The sequence below is a fragment of the Talpa europaea genome, assembly GCF_964194135.1.
Source record: "Talpa europaea genome assembly, chromosome: 14".
NCBI lineage: Eukaryota > Metazoa > Chordata > Mammalia > Eulipotyphla > Talpidae > Talpa > Talpa europaea.
The window spans coordinates 71499875-71521395 of record NC_140082.1 but is presented as its reverse complement, the minus strand read 5'-3'; the positions used below and the strand labels follow the sequence as shown (position 1 = coordinate 71521395).

Below are 21521 nucleotides of genomic sequence, written 5' to 3'. Positions count from 1 at the left end.
AAATACCTAACCTAATAAAATGTTATAAAAAGTTATAGTTATGGGGCCTCCCTGGTGGCGCAGGGGTTAAGAGGCAACCTATGAAGCTCTCCATAGCCACTGCAGCACAAGTTCGATCCCCGGCCAGGGAGCTACCCACATGGCAGAGCAGACCTCTCCTGACTCGCCCACTGTTCCCCTCAGCAGTGTATTCCACAATCTGCCTGTTCTGTTCCCCAACTCTGTCTCTGGTGAATCCTCTCACACACACCCCCCACACCTCTGGCCTGTACCCCAGTTCTTGTATGCATAAATAATTAAATCTTAAAATAAATCACTATTTAAAAAAAAGTTATAGTTATAATCCTTTTGCTTTCCCCCACAAAACTAAAGGGCAGGGCAGGGACTGAAGCTGGCATGCACTTAATAAATACTTGTTGAATAAATATCGAGAAGAGGGTTCTTCAAAGGGTGGAGATTTTTACAAAGAGAAATATCAGGAAAGTCTGAAAGTGAGATAATGAACTAGGATTCTGACCTTCATAGACTTATCAGCAAGGGCACTGTAGACAAAAGGAAAAGTCAGTGAAAATAAAGTGCTGTGTAATATTTTTAAGTTGTTTATTATCACTACCTTCCAATAGAATGATAAGCCCCATAGGAATAGGAATCTTTTGTTTTCTTGGCTGTATCCAGTGTTTGACGTAGTAGGCTTTCAACAAACATGCATTGACCGAATATGTGCAGTAATGTTACTTAACTAAAAACCGAATACATATATAATAACGAAATAGGAGATGAAGTTGGAGCCAGGTTGACCAATGTTTTGAAGATCAGAATGAGAACTTGTACTTGGTTCAGTGTACAGATAAGAAGCACTGAAAAGAGCATTTAAGGAATCTGTTTCTGGCTCCTGCTTTCATAGTCATTGCTGTGCATTCAGCTCCACATAGACAGCACCAGCAAATGAGAGCCGGACAGGAGCTGGAAGACCTGTGTTGTTGAGGAAAAACAATTAAACATGGCCTAAGGAGATGCTAAGATGCTGAGGGGCAAAATGTCATCACATGCTTCTGTGCAAACTTTCAGAGGAGCACAAGAAGCATCCAGATGTTTCAGTCAAGTTCTCAGTTTTCTAAGAAGTGCTCAGAGAGGTAGAAGACCATGTCTGCTAAAGAGAAAGGAAAGTATAAAGCAGACAAGGCCCATTGTGAAAGAGAAATGAAAACTTATATTCCCCTTAAAGGGAAAACAAAAAAAGTTTAAGGATTCCAGTGTACCCAGGGGGTACACTTCAGCCTTTTTCTTGTACTGTTCTGATCATTGTACTCACACTGTTCTGAGTATCATGCAAAAAATCAAAAGAGAACATGCTGGCCTATGCACTGGTGATTTTGCCAAGAAACTGGGAGACAAGTGGACTAACACTGCTGCAGATGACAAAGAGCCTGTGAAAAGATGGCTGCTAAGCTGAAAGAGAAATATTAAAGGATGTTGCTACACACTAAGCTAAAGGAAAACTTGACGCATCCAAAAAGGGAGTCATCAAGGCTGGAAAAAAAAAAAAGAAAAAGAAAAGGCAAGAGGTAAAAAAGGAAGACAAGGAATATGGAGAAGATGATAAGTTAGTTCTAGTGCAGATTTTTTTCTTATCTATAAAGTATTTAATCCTCATGTACACAACTCACTCCTTTTAAAGAAAAAAACTGAAATGTCAAGAGAGGTAGAGGGTCTTATGCAGTTTACCTCAGTAGGGTTGACTAGGAAATTCCAGATTGATTGGTTTAAAATTTCATTTTTGGGGAAGGCTGAAACTGCAATTAGGGTTAGGTATTACATCTTGGCAGTGCTTGGCTTAACTAACTCCATTTTGGGCCTTTTGTTTCTTTTCATAACAATGCTAAATAGACTTACTGTGATGTACATTTTGCCACTTATACAAGTGCTGAATCATTACATTGTACACCTGAAACTAAAATAATGTATGTCAATTTAAATAACTTCAATTAAAAAGTTCTCACCACAAGAAGTTTTTTTTTGGAATTATGTATGGTGATGAATGTTAACTGAATTTATTGTGGTGATCAGTTCACAATACATACAAATATTGAACCACTATGTGGGATATATGAAATGAACATGTTGTAGAGCAACCCTGATACAAAACGGGGTGCCTGACTGTGGGTCCTCACCCGCGCGCTTAAAAGGACTTATCAATGCTCTACTGCAGGCACACGTGAAAGGTTAATAAAAGGTTTATTTACAAAGGGAAGGGGAAATGAGGAAACGTACAGCTCTGGGAGAAAAGTGGGAGACAAAGTTTTAAATGAGTCCTACCCGATCCGCCAATTAGGAATCCCAAAATGGCGCTCTGAGAGCTGGCCGCCAGCCAGGAGTGGTGAAGCCAGGAGGCGAGCGATCGCGAGCCAGAGAGAGCCCAAGGCCCACGTATTTGGTTTTTTATATCCAACCTGGCTGCCCAACTCCACCCTCAGGTCCCAGCCACCCTCCCTTGGTGGTGATGGGATTTGTCTTTCCCAGAGTCTTGATGGCTTTAGTCTGGAGTTGGGGTGGAGTCCACAAAGCCTGTATGGGATTAACTCAGGACATCACTTCCCCCTAACAATTACAGTGCTACATGTCAGTTGTACTTCAAATTTTTAAAAAGTATAAACTTATCTGTTAATATCTCACAGATTTCTTTTAAATCCATCTCTTCTCTCTCTTCGTACTTCTGCACACTACACACAATACATTTCCTATTGTCAGACGTCAAATCAGACCTGGATTAAAAATATTGGAAACACGATTAAACAAGCAAGCAAACAGAAACTGTTATAGGGCAGCCCCGATACAAAACAGGGTGCCTGACTGTGGGTCCTCACCCGCGTGCTTAAAAGGCCTTATCAATGCTCTACTGCAGTCACACGCGAAAGGTTAATAAAAGGTTTATTTACAAGGGAAGGGGAAATGAGGACATGTACAGCTCAGGGAGAAAAGTGGGAGACAAAGTTTTAAATGACTCCTACCCAATGCACCGATCAGGAATCCCAAAATGGCGCTCTGAGAGCTGGCCGCCAGCCATGAGCTGTGTAGCCAGGAGGCAAGCGATAGCAAGCCCCCCAAGGCCCACGTGTTTGGTTTTTATATCAACCCTGGCTGCTTAACTCCACCCTCAGGTCCCAGCCACCTTCCCTTTGGTGGTGACGGGATTTGTCTTTCCCAATGTCTTGATGGCTTTGGTCTGGAGTTGGGGTGGTGGCCACAAAGCCTGTATGGGATTAGCGCAGGATATCCTTTCCCCCTAACAAAACTTTAGCCGGTAACTTAAAGAAAAGTTATTATTAATAATTGTCTCTTTAACTGCACAATAAACTTCCTGGTGTCAATACACATATTTATTAAAATTCTCAGCAGTTTCTAGGCTAAGATAGTCTTATGCTGAACAAATGAACTGTAGATAATAGCCTAAGACCAACTAGTTTCCCAACATAACAAACGGTTTAGTTATGTGGATAAACTTAGTCTTTTGATATCCAGCTCCTTGCTGCGGTCTCAATAATGTAACTGCTTACATGGGAAAGCAAGCAGCAAGATGGGTGTTTTTATCCTGCTCGAATTATCCCAAACGTCTACAGTTTTTAGTTTTTTAGGATTCTAGGTCAAGACTAACTTTGCATTCGAAAAGGGTGCGGATAAATAGTTTGGAATAGGACAAACAAAATGAAGTTTACCAATGGACATCCGCGACCCAGCCCCTACCGGAACCTCCCCGCACATGTCCGCACAAGCAGGAACAATAAAGTTGCACACGTTCAAAAGGGTCCTTCTCTTCCAGGGTCTGTTGGATAAGCCTGCAAAATAAGACTAGAAACTCCGTAATGTTTTCAAGCCTTCTAGCTCTCGTAGTTTTTTTCTAACTCGTAGTAATAAAAATCCTGAGAGAAACGGCGCAGGGGAGGCCTGGTGAAGCTCAATTTGGGTGTAATTGGTCCGGCGCCTGCGACGGGCAGCCCCGGGGAGGTCCCCTGCTCACGTGGAGCCGAGACCTAGGTGGTGGCTGAGGAAAGAGACGCGATGAAGCCAAGGCCCGTAGGCTTCGTGGATAATAAGCTGAAGCAGCGAGTCATCCAGGTGGGTATTGTGTAAGTACAGCGGTCCCTGTGCCTGCCCAAGGACACCGCTGGGTACTTCTCGGGCGGCTCCCCGCTGGAACTCGGCTGGCCGCCCGCCCCGTTGTGGGTGGGCGCGGGCGTGTTGACAGTGCCTTTCCTCCGCGATGGCGGCTGGGTGGGGTTTCAAGGTGGAGCCCCAAACTGTGGGAGGGTGCTGTCTGGTGGGTCTGCCTGGATCTGGTCCACCTCCGCTCAGCTCAGAGCATGGAGATAGGCTTTGAGTTAAAACCTTACTGTTTTGTGGCGTAAAAGTAAGAATTTTCTTCAAACGCCCGCATTGTACGGGATGCTTTGGGGCCATAAAGAATACGTTTATTCCTGTTCTCAAGAATCCTGGGTTCAGGTTGGGACTAAGAAAACTGAGTAACATGGATCTAACGTAGTGGGCACGTTACCCACAGTTTTTTTCATTTTCACAATCTGCACTATAAAGTAGTGTGTGTGAATATCTTAGAATGGCACAGCCAGCAAACAATCTAGAAGAAGTGATAGGTTTTTCTATACACTAGACTGGGTGTTGTAATATTCTCGTTTTTCTTTTTACCTTACTGGCAATTTGCTATACAATCTTCGATTTAGGTCCTTTTCTTCCTATCAATAACTTAATGTTGGATCAGTATCTTTTTTTTTTTTTTAAAGACAATCCTATTTGGTGAGACTCAAATAGTGTTCTTGTTGTTTTTTTAAAGATTTATTTATATATATACGAGCACTGGGTACAGTCAGAGGCGTGGGAGGGTGAGAGAATTCACCAGAGCCAGAGCAGAGAGTAGAACAGGCAGGCTGATGAAGTACACTGCTGAGGGGAGCAGTGGGCGGCAGGAGAGGTCTGCACGCCATGTGGGCCCCTCCTCCGGTGGCCGGGGAGCAGCCGGGGATCGAACCGGTGCTGCAGAGGCTGTGGGCAGCTTCGCAACCCAGCGCTCAACCACTGCGCCACCGAGGAGGCCCTGGATCAATATCTTATATTGAACGTGAACTTATGTATTCTTACCCTTTTTTTCTTTGCTATCATACTCCTCTCTTATCAACCCACATTTCATAGGTGATCTAGTCTAATACCTTTAAATGCTATCTACATATTTGTGGCTCCTAACTTTCTTAATCTCTGGTGCAAATTTTATCTTGAATTGCCGATTAATGCTGCCTACACAGCATCTCCTTTTTTTTTTTTAAGGATTTATTTTATTTTGTTTGTGCATACAAGAGCTGGTGTGTAGGCCAGAGGTGGGGGTGAGGGAGTGAGGGGATTCACCAGAGACAGAGTGGGGAGCAGAACAGGCAAAGTAACTGAAATACACTGCTGAGGGGAGCAGCGGGGGAGACAGGAGAGGTCTGCTGTATCTTGTGGCTCATTTCCCTGGCCGGTGATCGATCGCATGCTGCAGTGGCTGATAGTGCTGAGACCAAAACCCTTGCACCACACGAGAAGCCCCAGCATCTCCTTTTAAATGTCTGACAATTGTCTTCCTCATCGATAAAATGGGAGAGACTAACATCCACTTCATGGGATTTTCAGTACTACTAGAGATAATGTGTAAAAGGGCCTAGAACAGGGTCACAGTAATTTCCTAGTAATTTTTTCATGAACTCCTAGGCCAAAAGTACTACTTAATAGATCTGTTTATTAAGTAGTTAAGTTCAAGAAACTTAATAAGTACTTAGTCCATGCTTAGTAGTTATTTGGAAAAAAAAGGTATAAAAATTAAAGGAAAATTACTGTATTTGTATTTCATTTTTAAATAATCACAATTATTGAAGGATTTGTGTGCCTGTTATAGTTTCTCATACCTTGCAATCAGATTGACATTGTCACTCTCATCTTGTTCCCACATTGATTTTTAAAAAAGATTTATTTATTTATACATACAAGAACTGGGGTGTAGGCCAGAGAGAGTGGGTGAGAGGATCCTCTGATGAGAGGATTCACTAGAGACAGAGTGGGGAGCAGAACAGGTGAATCTACTGAAATACACTGCTGAGGGGAGCAGTGGGCAAGACAGGAGAGGTCTGCTGCGCCATGTGGGTCAGCTCCCTGAATAGGGATCAAACTCATGCCACAGTGACTGGCAACTTAATAGCTCAGAGACTTTAACCCCTGCGCCACCAGGGAGGACTCCCACATTGATTTTTGCGTGGCATTGGCTTTTTTTTTTTTTTTTAAGATTTATTTATTTATTTATACAAACACTGGGTACAGTCAGAAGCGCGGGAGGGTGAGAGAATCCACCAGAGCCAGAGCGGGGAGCAGAGCAGGCAGAAGGACCAAAGCACACTGCTGAGGGGAGCAGCTAGCGTGGCAGGAGAGGTCTGCGCACCATGTGGGACCCTTGCCTGGTGGCCGGGGATCGAACCGGCGCTACAGAGGCTGCGGGCAGCTTCGCAGCCCAGCACTCAACTGCTGTGCCACCGGGGAGGCCCGGCATTAGTTTTTTATTGTAACTGCTCAGTATCCAGTTTTGCAAAGATAGGACATGTTCAAAGGTGATTTAGTATTGAATCTGTGAAGTATCTCAGGCCAGTAGTTGGTGTAGAATTGGTCACTTGTCAAATATTATTGTGTCCCCTTAAATCAAAATTATCATCTAGTGCCTTTGTGAGTTTATTGCTGTGTTGTGGAGTTTTGGGGACCTAGAACATAGTGAGACTTCACTACTTCAGAACCATTCTAGTTATTGTGTTATCATAGTGATCACTAATGTTAATTAGATTCTCTGATTCCACAATCAGTAGTTATTGGTGATATTTATCTGTTTCTGGTATGCTTCATTAATGAGGACTTTACATTAAAGTATAATATGGGGGCCTCCCTGGAGGGGCAAGGAGTTAAGTCTCAGCACTATAAAGCTATTGGCAGCCACTGCAGCACGAGTTCGATACCCAGCCAGGGAGCTACCCACATGGGTCGGCAGACCTCTCCTGTCTCGCCTGCTGCTCCCCTCAGCAGTGTATTTCAGTGGATCTGCCTGTTCTGATCTCCACTCTGTCTCTGGTGAATCCTTTCACCCTCCTGCACCTCTGGCCTACACTCCAGCTCTTATATGCATAAATAAATAAATTTTTAAAATAAATAAAACAAAGCTTTGGCCTTTAAAAAATAAATTATAATAATTTGAATAGCTCAATCTCTTACTTATTGATTAAAGTCACTGAGTTTGAAATATTGAGTGTTTCACATTTATTATATTTTTTGTTTTAGTATCTTACCAGTAACAGATGTGGCAAATATGTGGACACTGGAGTCTTAGCATCTGACTTGCAAAGAATGTACAGGTAAAAAACATATAGTCTACAGATTCTTGCTTTTCTTTTCTACCATTTTTAAGGTTTACATTGTACTTAAATTTCTCATTGCTATTAATAACTGTTGGCATTACTTAATCTGTTCATAGTTTAGAATTTAGTTCATGTGTCTAGCCTTTTATCAAGCACTTGTTATATGCAAGGAGTTGTCCTTGTTACTAAAGGGAAGGGCTAATACTACTTTCAGTACTTCACTCTGGTCAGGATAGAGATGTTAACTGTATTACTTCCTTATCTACTTTTAAAAAATGCAAACTATCTGGCTTGAGATCTCCCTAGGTTTCCTGACTCTATCTACAAATGTGTTGCTATTTTAGTCTTCCCAGTGAAGATTAAATCCTTATCTTATACCTCAAATCCCACCTCTTCTAACATCTTTTTTAATTCTTCCTTTTTTGTTTGTTTCAGTGTCTTTATTTTCTTCTTCTTAGTCTGTATATTAATTTACTAGAGCTGCCATAAAAATGTACTGATTGGCTTAAAAAAACAGAAATTTAATTCCTAACAGTTGTAGATCCTAAAAGTCTAAGATCAAGGCATTAGCAGGGTTGGTTTCTTTTAAGGCCTCTCTCTTGACTTTTAAATCTAATGTTCTTTTTTATTTTTTTTTAAGATTTTATTTTTATTTTTTTATTTATTTATACAAGCACTGGGTACAGTCAGAAGCACGGGAGGATGAGAGAATTCACCAGAGCCAGAGCGGGGAGCAGAGCAGGCAGAAGGTCCGAAGCACACTGCTGAGGGGAGCAGCGGGCGGCAGGAGAGGTCCGCGTGCCATGTGGGACCCTCCTCCAGTGGCAGGGGAGCAGCCGGGGATCGAACCGGCGCCGCAGAGGCTGCGGGAAGCTTCGGAACCCAGCGCTCAACCGCTGCGCCACCGGGGAGGCCCTCTCTTGACTTTTAGATGATTGTCCTCTTCCTGTGTTTTCGAAAGGTCTCTCCTCTGTATCCTAATTATAAAGACACCAATCATTGGATTAGGGCTCACCCATATGACCTCATTTTACCTTATTTATCTCTTGCAAGGTCCTGTGTCCAAATCCAGTAACATTCTGAGTGAGTGGAAGTTAGCTTTTCAGTATTTAAGTTTTGAAGGAACATGCACAGTTTAGATCATAACACATTGCCTTTTTTCCCCACAGAATTGATGTTCTTCTTGATTACAACTACACTCTGTCCCAGCAACTGCAGAAGTCTTAATCTATTTCAATATCAACTCTCAATTCAAAATCCCACCTAAGTAGCATTTGAATCAGGTGTAGGTGTGACTCTGATTATTATTCATCCAGCTAAGAACTTGTAAAGCCAGACAACAAATGATCTACTTCAAAATGTATTGGGGTGGGACAGGCAGAGGATAGACATTCTCATTTCAAAAGGGAGAAACCAGCAAGAAGAAAGGGATCATGAGTCTCAATTAAGACCACTTAGCAAGGAAAATTCCACTTGACTTTAAGAATACCCCCTTTGACTTGATGATCTGTCCTATGGGCTTGCTAAGGTACCCTTTGGAAAACTAGGATGCGGCAGCACTGCCTCTTGGTTGTGCCCTCTGGAACAATAATGGTAGTGGCAGCCCTACCAACCTCTGAACCTCTTTCTGAGTCATTTTCCCTTTTCTTAAAGGCTAGCACATGGTCATAACTAGATAGCTCTTTTTTTTTTAAATTGATTGAGTTATTTATTTATACAAGCAGTGGGTACAGTCAGAAGTGCAGGAGGGTGAGAGAATTCACCAGAGCCAGAGCGGGGAGCAGAACAGGCAGAAGGACCGAAGTACCCTGCTGAGGGGAGCAGTGGGCATAGCAGGAGAGGTCTGCGCGCCATGTGGGACCCTCGCCTGGTGGCCGGGGAACAAACCGGCGCTACAGAGGCTGCGGGCAGCTTTGCAGCCCAGCGCTCAACTGCTACGCCACCGGGGAGACTCAGCTCCTTTGCCTTTTCTATAGAATCCCAGAAGCCTGTATAATCTATAGAATCCCAGAATTCCAATAGCTTCCTCATTTCATCATCTTTGTCCCTTTTTGTCCAAACTGGCGTTGTTTCTGATGCTATACCTCACCTCTATTCATGACTTCTGCTGGGAGGACTGATGGATAAGTCACTTGCCTGTTATTTATACTGCCACACTTTTGATGTTCTCTCCAGAGTGCATTTTCTCAATATTTTGCAATATGAATAAGCTGAGATTTTTTCCAAATCTTCAAGCTTTAGAAGATTTAAAGATAGATTTATTTATTTATTTTTATTTATACAGTAGCTGGGGTACAGGCCAGAGGTGCAGGAGGGTGAGAGGATTCACTGGAGACAGAATAGGGAACAGAACAGGCAGACAGATTGAAAGAACTGCTGAGGGGAGCAGCGGGCGTGACAGGAGAGGTCTGCCGTGCCATGTGGGTATCTCTCTGGCTGGCTGGGAATCGAACCTGTGCTGCAGAGGCTGCGGACAGCTTCACAGCGCTGCGCTCAACCCGCTATGCCACCAGGGAGGCCCCTCTTCAAGCTCTTTTTTTTTTTCCTTAACAGTTTCCTGACTTTACATTCCTCCCTAATTTTCTTCTGAGCAGCAAGGAGAAACCAGGCTGTGCCTTCAACAGTGCTTAGATGTCTCATCTGCTAAATATCCAAGTTTATCATCTTCTTTCTGTAAACAGTAGAAGACAATTTAGCCTGGTCCCCTGCCTCTTCATAATAGGGGTCTTTTCTCCAGTTTCCATAACATGTTTCTCATTTCTGTCTGCAAGATCTCTCTAAGAGTGCTGTTAACATTTCTTTTTCTTTTTTTTTTTTAAAGATTTATTTATTTATACAAGAACTGGGGTACAGGCCAGAGGCATGGGAGGGTGAGAGGATTCATTCACTAGAGAAGAGTGGGGAACAGGACAGGCAGAATGATTGAAATACACTGCTGAGGGGAGCAGCGGGCGAGGCAGGAGAAGTCTGCTGCGCCATGTGGGTAGCTCCCTGGCCGGCCAGGGATCAAACTTGTGATGCAGAGGCTGTGGATAGCATCATGGGTTGTGTCTTAACCCCTTGCACCACCAGGGAGGCCCAACATTTATTTTTCTACCAACATTCTGTTTATGATGATACATGCTTATTTCTAAAACTATATCTCTAGGGCCTCCCCGGTGGCGCAGCGGTTGAGCGCTGGGTTGCGAAGCTGCCTGCGGCCTCTGCGGCACCGGTTCGATCCCCGGCTGCTCCCCGGCCACCAGAGGAGGGTCCCACATGGCGCGCAGACCTCTCCTGCCGCCCGCTGCTCCCCTCAGCAGTGTACTTCATCAGTCTGTCTGCTCTGCTCTCCCCTCTGGCTCTGGTGAATTCTCTCACCCTCCCGCGCTTCTGACTGTACCCAGTGCATGTATAAACAAAACAAACAAACAAATAAATAAAACATGCCTCTAAAAAAAATAAATAAATAAAACTATATTTCTAGGGGCCTCCCCGGTGGCGCAGCTGTTAAGCACTGGCTTGCAAAGCTGCCTGCAGCACCGGTTTGATCCCCGGTCGCCGGGCTAGGGTCCCACATGGTGCGCAGACCTCTCCTGTCACCTGCTGCTCCCCTCAGCAGTATATTTCGTCATTCTGCCTGTTCCGCTCCCTGCTCTGGCTCTGGTGAATTCTCTCACCCTCCCCGTGCTTCTGGCTGTACCAAGTGCTTGTATAAATAAACAAACAAACAAACAAACAAATAAATAGACTGTATCTCTAAACTCTCCTGTTTCTGTTTGAGTTCTTGAGAATGGCCTTCAGTGTCCATACTTCTTTTTTTTTTTAAAGATTTATTTATTTATGCATACAAGAACTGGGGTACAGGCCAGAGGTGTGGGGGTGAGAGGATACACCAGAGAAAGAGTGGGGAACAGAACAGGTAGATTGACTGAAATACACTGCTGAGGAGAGAAGTGGGCGAGACAGAAGAGGTCTGCTGTGCCATATGGGTAGCTCCCTGGCCGGGGATTGAACTTGTGCTGCAGTGGCTGCGAATAGCTTCATAAGTTGTATCTTAACCCCTTGTGCCACCAGGGAGGCCCCTGTGGCAGTCTCAGTCTTTTCCAACATGCTATTCAAAACTTTGTAATTTCTGCATGTTATCTAGTTTTAAAGTCATTTTCCACACTTTTTAGGTATTTGTTACAGTAGCACCATGCTTCTCAGTTCTAAAATCTCTTATTACTTTGTTAGGGTAGCCCTTAGCAAAACAATACTATCTGTAAGTAAGCATAAGTTTCTTTTAGTTTAGGGAAAAAAGAAAGGAAGTAAAACTAAAATAGAAGGCTTTAAAAAAGTTGTATACCCAGGACCTCCCTGTCTGTCTCTGGTGAATCCTCTCAACACCCCCCCCCACCCCACCCCTGTACCTCTAGCCTACACCACAGTTCTTATATGCATAAATAAATAAATCTTAAAAAAAAAAATAAAAAAGTTGTATGCCCCACTTTAGCTACCACCCAATATTTCTCCTCCCCTTCATTAAAATTCCTTCTAAGAGTATTCTGAGCTTCATTCTAGCCCTGCCACTCAAGCTACTGAAATGTATGAATTGCCTTTTCTTCATAACTTCTTCTCTACCTTAGTTGATTAAACAACCAGTCTCTCAGGTTTCACATTGCCACAATCAATGTGTCAGCTAGTTGGACTCTTCTTGGAAGTACTGGAAGAGTACACTTCAAGGTCTTTTGGAATGTTGACAGAATCCAGTTTCATGTACCTGTAGGTCTGAGTTCCCTGTGTCTGTTTTGCCAATAGTCATTCTCTGGGGATCTCTTGCATTCATTCCCTGGCTCATGACCCCCTTCATCCTTCAAACCCATGTCAGGTCCAGTATCTATCTTCAGATCTTCCCAGCTTCCCCTTCTACCTCATTGTTTTTCAGAAATTTAGATTTGGGGTACAGTATCTGCAACTTACATTCAGATAATTTTGCCAAAAAATATTCTTGGTACATCAGAGAAGCAAAGTAATAAATATGGTAAAAATGTTGATTTATGAAGATCGATAAAAGAGTATAAGGATGTTCATTACCTTATTTCACATTTTTATTGGTTAGAAATTTCAAAATAAAGCGAAGAGAAGACTATCAGGCAAAATATCTGGAAAAAGTTTAATAATAAAAATACAAAGTTAAAAATTGAAAATAGCTGTATAGTTATAGTGACAGTTTTATACTCATACAGATTTTTGTGGTGCACTTAGATCAAGCTTAACGGAAAAATATTAATGAAGACTGGTGTACTAAACTTAACGCTCTTTTTTTCAGTATAGACTATGGTCGAAGAAAACGAAACGCTTTTAGGATTCAAGTAGAAAAAGGTGAGTCTTTTATTATTAGAAGAGTTGAATAAAGTTAGGGAAAAATTGTTTTCACTCATAGCATTCTTCTTTTTGTTTCAGTATTTAGCATAATTAGCAGTGAGAAAGAAATTAAGGATGTAACAGAATTGGAAGATGAACATTTGCCAAAAAGAGCAAGACAAGGTGAAGAGGATAATGAGTAAGGATTACAATGTGAAGGGTTTTTTCCTAAATCATGAACCTGACCCACATTACATTACATTCTTATTTGTAAAACTTTCATTGCCATTGAAGCTCTGATTTACTAACCTGTTCAGGCATCTCCTTCAGACATACTATGAGTGCTCACTGTTCCCTGAAGAGGTCGCATTCTTCGTTGGTCTATGCATTTGTGAACTGTCTGCTGTCTCAGATGTGTCTCATTTGAGAGAGATTTGAGTTTTCCTTAGTAGTGGTTAGAGCTCTATGTGATCATACCTCTTTTTGTAGTGCATTGCAAATGCTTGTCCCATTTTGCCATTTTAGGTTTAGTGTGGTTTTTTTTTTTAATATATATATATATTTTTAATAGAGGCATGTTATTTATTTGTTTGTTTTGTTTATACATGCACTGGGTACAGTCAGAAGTACGGGAGGGTGAAAGAATTCACCACAGCCAGAGCGGGGAACAGAACAGGCAGAAGGACCGAAGTACACTGCTGAGGGGAGCAGCGGGCGGCAGGAGAGGTCTGCGCGCCATGTGGGACCCTCCTCCAGTGGCTGGGGAGCAGCCGGGGATTGAACTGGCGCTGCAGAGGCCGTGTGCAGCTTCGCAACCCAGCGCTCAACCGCTGCGCCACCGGGGAGGCCCTTAGTTTAGTGTGTTTTGAGTAGAGAAGTTTTGTACCTTTACATAGTCATGTCTCTCTTCCTTTATGGTTCATGCTGATAGGATAGGCTTAGAAAGACCTGTATCACAGGGTATATAGAATAATTACCTATACCTTTTCCTGTTTTTTTAAGGTATAATATTTAATGCAATTGGAGTTAATTTTGTTTGTGTTAATTGTAGGGCAAAACTGCTTTTTCCAATAGTAAGTTGATTTGGAATCTCCACAAGTTATATTGATTGAACTTAATGAATAATAAAATAATTCATGTCTTTTTATTATATAGGTTTGTCCTAGTATTCATGTCAACCTTTTTACTCAGGAAAAACCCTTTCTGAATTATTTTCCAAAGAAACTATATAAATAGTAACAATCCTTGTAGTACTTAATAACTCAGTTACAATGAACTGAGACTGCATTCTCAGTTTGTATTATTAGGATTTATACTTTTTTTGCCATCTTACATAAAAATTTCTTTACTTCATTCCTCATGAGTAAATTTAGAAAAGTTATAGTTAGTCACATGACTTGGCCTTGTTGAACTTGTGAGTTTAATACTCAGGATGCTTAATTATGGCTTGCTAGAATGTTTTCTCTGTTTGGCAGCTGATATTGCTAAATGAGACTCTTGGATCTGATGGGAATTTGCATGTAATTTTTATTTATTTTAGGATAAACATAACCACAGTTTTTTAAATATTTAAATAGTGTTTAAGGACTTTGTAAGCCTTTGTTTAATCATCTAATAACCCAGTTAGATTTATTATCTCCATTTTATAGATAAGGAAGCTGAAACTCAAGAGAGTTGAATAGAAGCTAGGAAGTGGTAGAAGCTGGATTTTGAATCCAAATTTCTCTGATTCCAAAGGGTGGACTTCTAACCACTATAATATTTTACCTTAGTGTAGTTTCTTTTTATAGGTAGTTATTTTTTAAGATGTGGAAAAGTCTTTAAAACATTTCTTCTTTTTAACTGAGGTATATGGAAAGCTATTCTGATGATGATTCAAATGTGGAAGATTACCCAGATCCACAGGTAAGCTAAACATTTGATGAACCCATTTTGGTTGGTTTTTTTTTTTAAAATATATATAAAGATTTATTTATTTATTTATACATGCACTGGGTACAGTCAGAAGCGCAGGAGGGTGAGAGAATTCACCAGAGCCAGAGCAGGGAGCAGAGCAGGCAGAAGGACTGAAGTACACTGCTGAGGGGAGCAGCGGGCAGCAGGAGAGGTCTGCGCGCCGGTGGCTGGGGAGCAGCCGGGGATCGAACCAGCGCTGCAGAGGCTGCGGGCAGCTTCGCAACCCAGCGCTCAACCGCTGCGCCACCGGGGAGGCCCCCCATTTTGGTTTTTTAAAAATCATTCTGAACCCTCCTTAGCAAAATCAGTAAGGAACAGAATAAGGGATTTTAAACATCTTCGTCAGTTAAATACTTATACAATTAAATAATTAAATACTTATGTTTACAGTGTTGATGAACTTGTAGATTAGCCATCATTCTACTAATTGTTGATAGCCAGCTCTGCAGAAACAAGGGAAGAGAATGACCAGAAATACACAGAATATACAGTAATACACAGAGTAATTAATAGTAAAAATTGAGAAAAGGATACGTTTTCTGTTCAAGAGCTGACAATAGGAATAATATGTCAAATTATTTTTAACTTATTCTCTGTTTTTCCCTGTTGGTAACTCAGTATTTGTATTATAAACAAAGTCATAATGATACTGTTATATTTGATATAATTTTGAATTGATGGGATAGTAGTGATTTATTGGCTACCTGCTTGTTTTTATAATTATGTTGTATTTTGTAAAAATGACCATACATGTTTTTGTTTTGTTTAACTGCCAATTATGAATTGGTGCATTAATTTGTAGTGAAAGGGAGCTGTGTCTTTTTGATTAGTAAATGTCTGTTTGTGAATCATCTTACTGTGAACATCTATGTTTTCTGACTGTAAATGTGAGAGAAGTTATGAAAGCAAAATGTAGAAAACTGCTAATACAGGTAAATATACTTTCATGAATGCATATTGGCTAATTTGTGTGTTTGTGCCAGTCAGCAAACCATATGAACAGTTCCCTGGTCTCCCTATATCGGAAAGGAAATCCTAACTCTGTTTCAAGTACTCCTGAGGTGGAACAAAGAGGAACCACGGTTTCAACACCACGAATCACTTCCAAAACAGGCTCCATTCCTTTGAAGACCCCTGCCAGAAGTTCTGAAGGAGGATGGTTTATTGACAAAACTCCAGGTGGAAGCAAAGATGGTTTTTTCTTGGACTTGTCAGATGAGAAAAGTAATCAGAAGAAACCAATATCTGAGATAGAGGTATTTTTGTGGTGAAATTTTAGCTCTCTGTAGATGAAATACATTGAAACCCTTTCACTGACTATAATATCAAACAGATTCTTGTGTTTAGTAAAAACATTGCTACTTTAAAATAGCAGAATTTGATTATTTCCCACTGCCACTATCAATTCTGTTCTATTTCAAGTCTTTGCTCTTCTTTTTTTTCTTTAAATTTATAATTTTATTTTATTTTTTTAATATTTATTTATTTATACAAGCACTGGGTACAGTCAGAAGCGCGGGAGGGTGAGAGAATTCACCAGAGTCAGAGCGGGGAGCAGAGCAGGCAGAAGGACTGAAGTACACTGCTGAGGGGAGCAGCGGGCGGCCGGAGAGGTCTGCGCGCCATGTGGGACCCTTACTCGACAGTCGGGGATCGAACCGGCACTATAGAGGCTGCGGGTAGCTTCGCAACCCAGTGCTCAACCGCTGCGCCACCGGGGAGGCCCTTCTTTTTCTTACCATAACTTTTGAAATAACCTCCTAACTGGTGTCTATTTCCATTCTTATTCTTCACACAGAGTTATCTTTTTTAAAAGTTAGGTTAGTTCATTATTAGTCTTGCATTAAAAACCTTCTTGGGCTTCATTCAGTCTAAAATCAGAGATCTTGGCAATTGCCAATAAAAGCCCTGCATGATTTGGCTTCTCTCTTGTCTCTGTAACCTCATCACCTTCTCCCCTCGCAGCTCTGTTTCAGCCACAGTGGTCTTTTGCTGTTTCTAGAACACACCACTCTCACTTGGGGCATTTGCACTTGTACTTTCTTTTCTTTTTTTGAGTTTTATTTATTTATGCATGCAAGAACTGGGGTGTAGGACAGATGTGCAGGGAGTGAGAGGATTCATCAGGGACAGAGTAGAAAGCAGAACAGGTGGATCTAATGAAGTACACTACTGAGGGGAGCAGTGAGCAAGACAGGAGAGGTCTGCTGAGCCATGTGGGTAGCTCCCTGGCCGGGGATCAAACTCATGCCACAGTGGCTGGTGATAGCTTGAGAATGCTGAGACTTTAACCCCTGCGTACTAAGGAGGCCCTGCATTTGTACTTTCTGATGTGTCCCTGTGTAAAATACATCTAACGTAGTCATCATTCACTTTCTTTAATTAGTGCCTAGTGTACTTTCTGAGATTTATTTACTAGTGAGAGATAATGAATAACTACTGTGGATATCTTGGTAGTGAGTGTAATGTAGGTGACATACATCTGAGGAGGTATGATCTTATGACTCTGAATCACATGCATTGCAAACCATTATTATAGCCATTAAGAAAAAAGGAGAATAAAAAAAAAAAAGGAGAATGAAAGACTAACTATTTTGGGGGCCTCCCCTGGTGGCACAGCGGTTGAGCACTGGGCTGCGAAGCTGCCGGCAGCCTCTGCAGCGCCGGTTCGATCCCCGGCTGCCAGCGAGAGTCCCACATGGTGGGCAGACCTCTCCTGCTGTGCCCGCTGCTCCCCTCAGCAGTATACTATGTCAGTCTGCCTGCTCTGCTCTCCCCTCTGGCTCTGGTGAATTCTTTCACCCTCCCGCGCTTCTGACTGTACTCAGTGCTTGTATAAATAAATAAATGAATCTAAAAAAAAAAAGACTACTTTGGATATGTATTACAAAAAATTAATAGTTTTAGGCAAAAGTACACACCTTTTTTTACCTCTTAAATTGAAATATGCCATACATAAAGAAAAGTAAAGCTTGATGAATTATCACAAAGTCAACATCAAAGATGTTAACTGATTGTTTTTAATGCATAGCTAGCAGAGTGAATGGGTTTTTAAAGAACCCATCCCACAATAGAATGCTGAATATACTCTAGGGTAGACTGTCCAGTGTGGTAAGTGCAAACCACATGTGTCTAATGAGCACTTAAAATGTAGCAATGAATTATGCAAATGAGGAACTGTATATTTTATTTAAATCTAAAAACTAAAAGGTCATTCAGCTGTTAGAATACTAAGTATATTCGAAATGATTTGGATATTTCAATCTGCTTTTTCAACTGTAAATTTATGAAATGTAAATATAAATCAAGTCTTGCCCATGGAAATTTAGTGTGAATTGTCATGTGCTGTAAGCTTAAAGTACACATTGGACTTTGAAGATTTACTAAAAATATAAAACACCTCATTAATAATTTTTCATACTATGTTGAATGATGTTTTAAGTTTAAGTACAATATTAATTTCACTTGTCTTTTTTCCTTTTTTACATTGGCTACTAGAATATATATAATTACATATATGGCTATCATTACGTTCTCTTTGGACTGTATTGTTCTGAGCAATTTCCAAAAACTAAGCCATTTGGCTTTGCAAAACTCTCCCTTTTGAACTTTGTTTTTTTAAAGATTTATTTATTTATGCATATAAGAACTGGGGTACAGGCCAGAGGTGCAGAGGGTGAGAGGATTCACCAGAGACAGAGTGGGGAACAGAAGAGGCAAACTGACTGAAATACACTGCTGAGGGGAGCAGCGGACAAGACAGGAGAGGTCTCCTGCGCCATGTGGGTTAGCTCCCTGGCTAGGGATTGAACTTGTGCTGCAGTGGCTGCCAGTAGCTTCATAGTGCTGAAGCCTAACCCCTTGCGCCACCAGGGAGGCCCCCCCCCCTTTTGAACTGCTAATGGACACTTCTAAATCTCTTTACTTTAATCATCCATTTTTAGGGATTATTATGGCTGGTGGGGTCATGGAAAAAGATTAACTGTTAGGTTGAATTATACTTTCCTATGGCTGTCAAAGCAACACTGTGGTCATTTAATTTAGTTATGATCAGCTATCAGATTAACAGCTATACGAAAGACTCAGTGAGATGTTAAAGATGAATGTTAGTGTTAAAACTGGAGAAGCTCACAATTCAGTGAGACAGATAGTTCAGTCACGCAAATACAAGATAGGTTATGGTATGCCATAATAATTGCTAATTCTGGGCCTCCCTGGTGGCGCAAGGGGTTGAGACACAACCTATGAAGCTGTCCATAGCCTCTGCAGCACATGTTCTATCCCCGGCCAGCCAGGCAGCAACTGACATTGCTCAGCAGACCTCTCCTGACTCACCTGCTACTTCCCGCAGCAGTGTACTTTGGTTAGTCTGCCTGTTTTGTTCCCCACTCAGTCTTTGGTGAACCCTCTCATCCCACCCCCCCACACCTCTGGCCTGTGCCCCAGCTCTTATATGCATAAATAAATAAATCTTTAAAAAAAAAAATAGTTGCTAATTCTGAGAATGAGGTAGAGAGTAAATTTAACCAAAAGAATCTGAAAAGGAAGTGTTCAGTTGTTAGGATATGAACTGAGTTTAAAGGCTATTGGAAATAACGACATGAGTAGCAGACATCCCATCTTTGGGCAGAAAGATTGGGACTAGCTAGCAAATGAAAGTGCTAGGGCAACAAATGGATTTTTTTAATAATACATATCTTTAAAAATACACATTGTGATTTCAAGCACACCATATTTAAAATTTCTTTCTAGGATTCGAAAGATTTTTCTCTTCTGGAGAATGATAAAAAACGGAAAAGCAGGCTAAAGAGGAAAGGAAGCAAAAGGAAGATAGAACTTCAGGAAGTAGATGGAGAAATAGAAGCTGTCCTGCAACAGAAAGGTGAGGTGCAAGTCTTGTGAATGGCAGTGGACATGTTTGCCTTGAGTGAGGCACCACTGTTTTAAAGTTGTGCTTGGGGACTTTCTATGTGCAGAGACATTATACATGTGCAGAAAAATATTTTCTAATGAATGGATCTTTGTTTACTTAAAGATTTTAAATATAACTGATCAATACTGAATCACTAATCTCTGTACCTTCTCCATTTTTTGTTTACCAGTCAAAGCCAGGGGACTAGAATTGCAGATCTCCAATGTGAAGTTTGAAGATGTTGGAGGCAATGACACCACATTAAAAGTTAGTTCAAATTCAAAATTTTTTTTTTTAAGATTTATTTGTTTATGCATATAACAACTGGGATACAGGCCAGAGGTGTAGGGGGTGAGAGGATTCTCCAGAGAAAGAGTGGAGAGCAGAACAGGTAGACTGACTGAAATACACTGCAGAGGGGAGCAGCCAGTCAGACAGGAGAGTTCTGCTGTTCCATGTGGGTTGCTTCCTGGCTGGCAGGGGATTGAACTCGTCCTGCAGAGGCTGCGGATAGCTTCACAGTACTGTGCTTAACCCCTTGCGCCACCAGGGAGGCCCTACTTTTCTTTTTTTAAAGATTTTTTTTATTTGTTTATGCATAAAAGAACTGGGGTGTAGGTCAGAGGTGTGGGGGGTGTGAGAGAATTCGGCAGAGACAGAGTGGGGAGCAGAACAGTCAGACTGACTGAAATACACTGCTGAGGGGAGCAGCAGGCAAGACAGGAGAGGTCTGTTGCACCTTGTGGGTTAGATCCCTGGCCAAGGATTGAACTCATGCCACAGTGGCTGGTGATAGCTAGATAGTGCTGAGATATCATCCCCTGCACCACCAAGGAGACCCTACTTTTCATTATGTGTGCAAGGCAGATGCAATTATAGCTGAGGAGATAGAATCTCAGTGGGGTTATTGCTGAAGTCAAGTAATAGGTTCTAGAGCTTGCATTCAAACTCAGGTGGAGTCTAAAATCTGGACTCTGGACCTCCCCAGTGGTGCAGCGGTTGAGCGCTGGGTTGCGAAGCTACCCGCAGCCTCTGCAGTGCTGGTTAGATCCCTGCCACTGGGTGAGGGTCCCACATGGCGCGCAGACCTCTGCTGCTGTCCACTGCTCCCCTCAGCAGTGTACTTCGTCATTCTCCCTGCTCTGTTTTCCCCTCTGGCTCTGGTGAATTCTCTCACCCTCCCGCATCTGACTGTACCCAGTGCTTGTATAAGTAAATAAATAAATAAAATAAAATCTGGACTCTACTGTTTTGCTGCTCAAAAAAAAAAATGGGACATCTCATTGAATCTTGTTCTCTTCAGCTGTGAAAGACATTTTTCCTCTTTACTCCCTGCTAGGAAGTCTGCAAGATGCTCATTCACATGCGTCACCCGGAGGTGTACCAGCACCTAGGTGTCGTGCCCCCTCGTGGAGTCCTTCTTCATGGGCCACCAGGCTGTGGGAAGACATTACTTGCACATGCGATTGCTGGGGTGAGGTTTGCTGATTTTGCTTTCGCTATTTGTTTTTTCTCTTTGGTTAGACTTGGCATATTCTTAGAATATAGTCCCTGAGAACTGATCCATTCTTCATTGTCATTTTTTGCCTCTTTCATACTATTGTGAGGTGCTGGTTTTTTCCTTGTATATCCAGTTATTTATACAGTAAGAGCTGACTGGGAAGCAAAAAAATATAGCTGTAACCAACGCTTTTTTATTTAACACATAGTTTGCATTTTTAGTTCTCTTTCTTTTTACACTGATGCATCTCAAAAACCATAAAATAAAACTAAGGATTATATTGGTTTTCATGGTAGATTTATGCAAAATTTCCATTCAAAATCATGTTTTTTCAGTGTTAAAAATCCTTTCAAAAATGGTAATAATGGGACATCAGTCTCTCTTCCTTTACTTAAAG

The 21521-nt window shown here is 41.7% G+C and overlaps 1 protein-coding gene and 1 pseudogene across 2 annotated transcripts in view; both read left to right on the top strand.

Annotated features, from left to right (window-relative positions):
- Nucleotides 1-718: 718 nt before the first annotated feature.
- LOC311184212 (high mobility group protein B1-like) lies at nucleotides 719-1467 on the top strand (annotated as a pseudogene). The gene is made up of 2 exons: nucleotides 719-725; nucleotides 1011-1467. The product of its transcript is annotated as a high mobility group protein B1-like (transcript).
- A 2589-nt stretch (nucleotides 1468-4056) lies between these two features.
- NVL (nuclear VCP like) overlaps nucleotides 4057-21521 on the top strand; it is a gene marked incomplete at both ends in the record, with an annotated part of 78933 nt that continues 61468 nt past the window's right edge. The window contains 9 exons of the mRNA XM_084253126.1: nucleotides 4057-4113; nucleotides 7354-7427; nucleotides 12721-12773; nucleotides 12855-12954; nucleotides 14603-14660; nucleotides 15695-15967; nucleotides 19464-19593; nucleotides 19814-19890; nucleotides 20963-21097. Coding sequence (XP_084109252.1) covers nucleotides 4057-4113; nucleotides 7354-7427; nucleotides 12721-12773; nucleotides 12855-12954; nucleotides 14603-14660; nucleotides 15695-15967; nucleotides 19464-19593; nucleotides 19814-19890; nucleotides 20963-21097 — 957 coding nt within the window. The remainder of the gene's footprint in view (nucleotides 4114-7353; nucleotides 7428-12720; nucleotides 12774-12854; nucleotides 12955-14602; nucleotides 14661-15694; nucleotides 15968-19463; nucleotides 19594-19813; nucleotides 19891-20962; nucleotides 21098-21521) is intronic.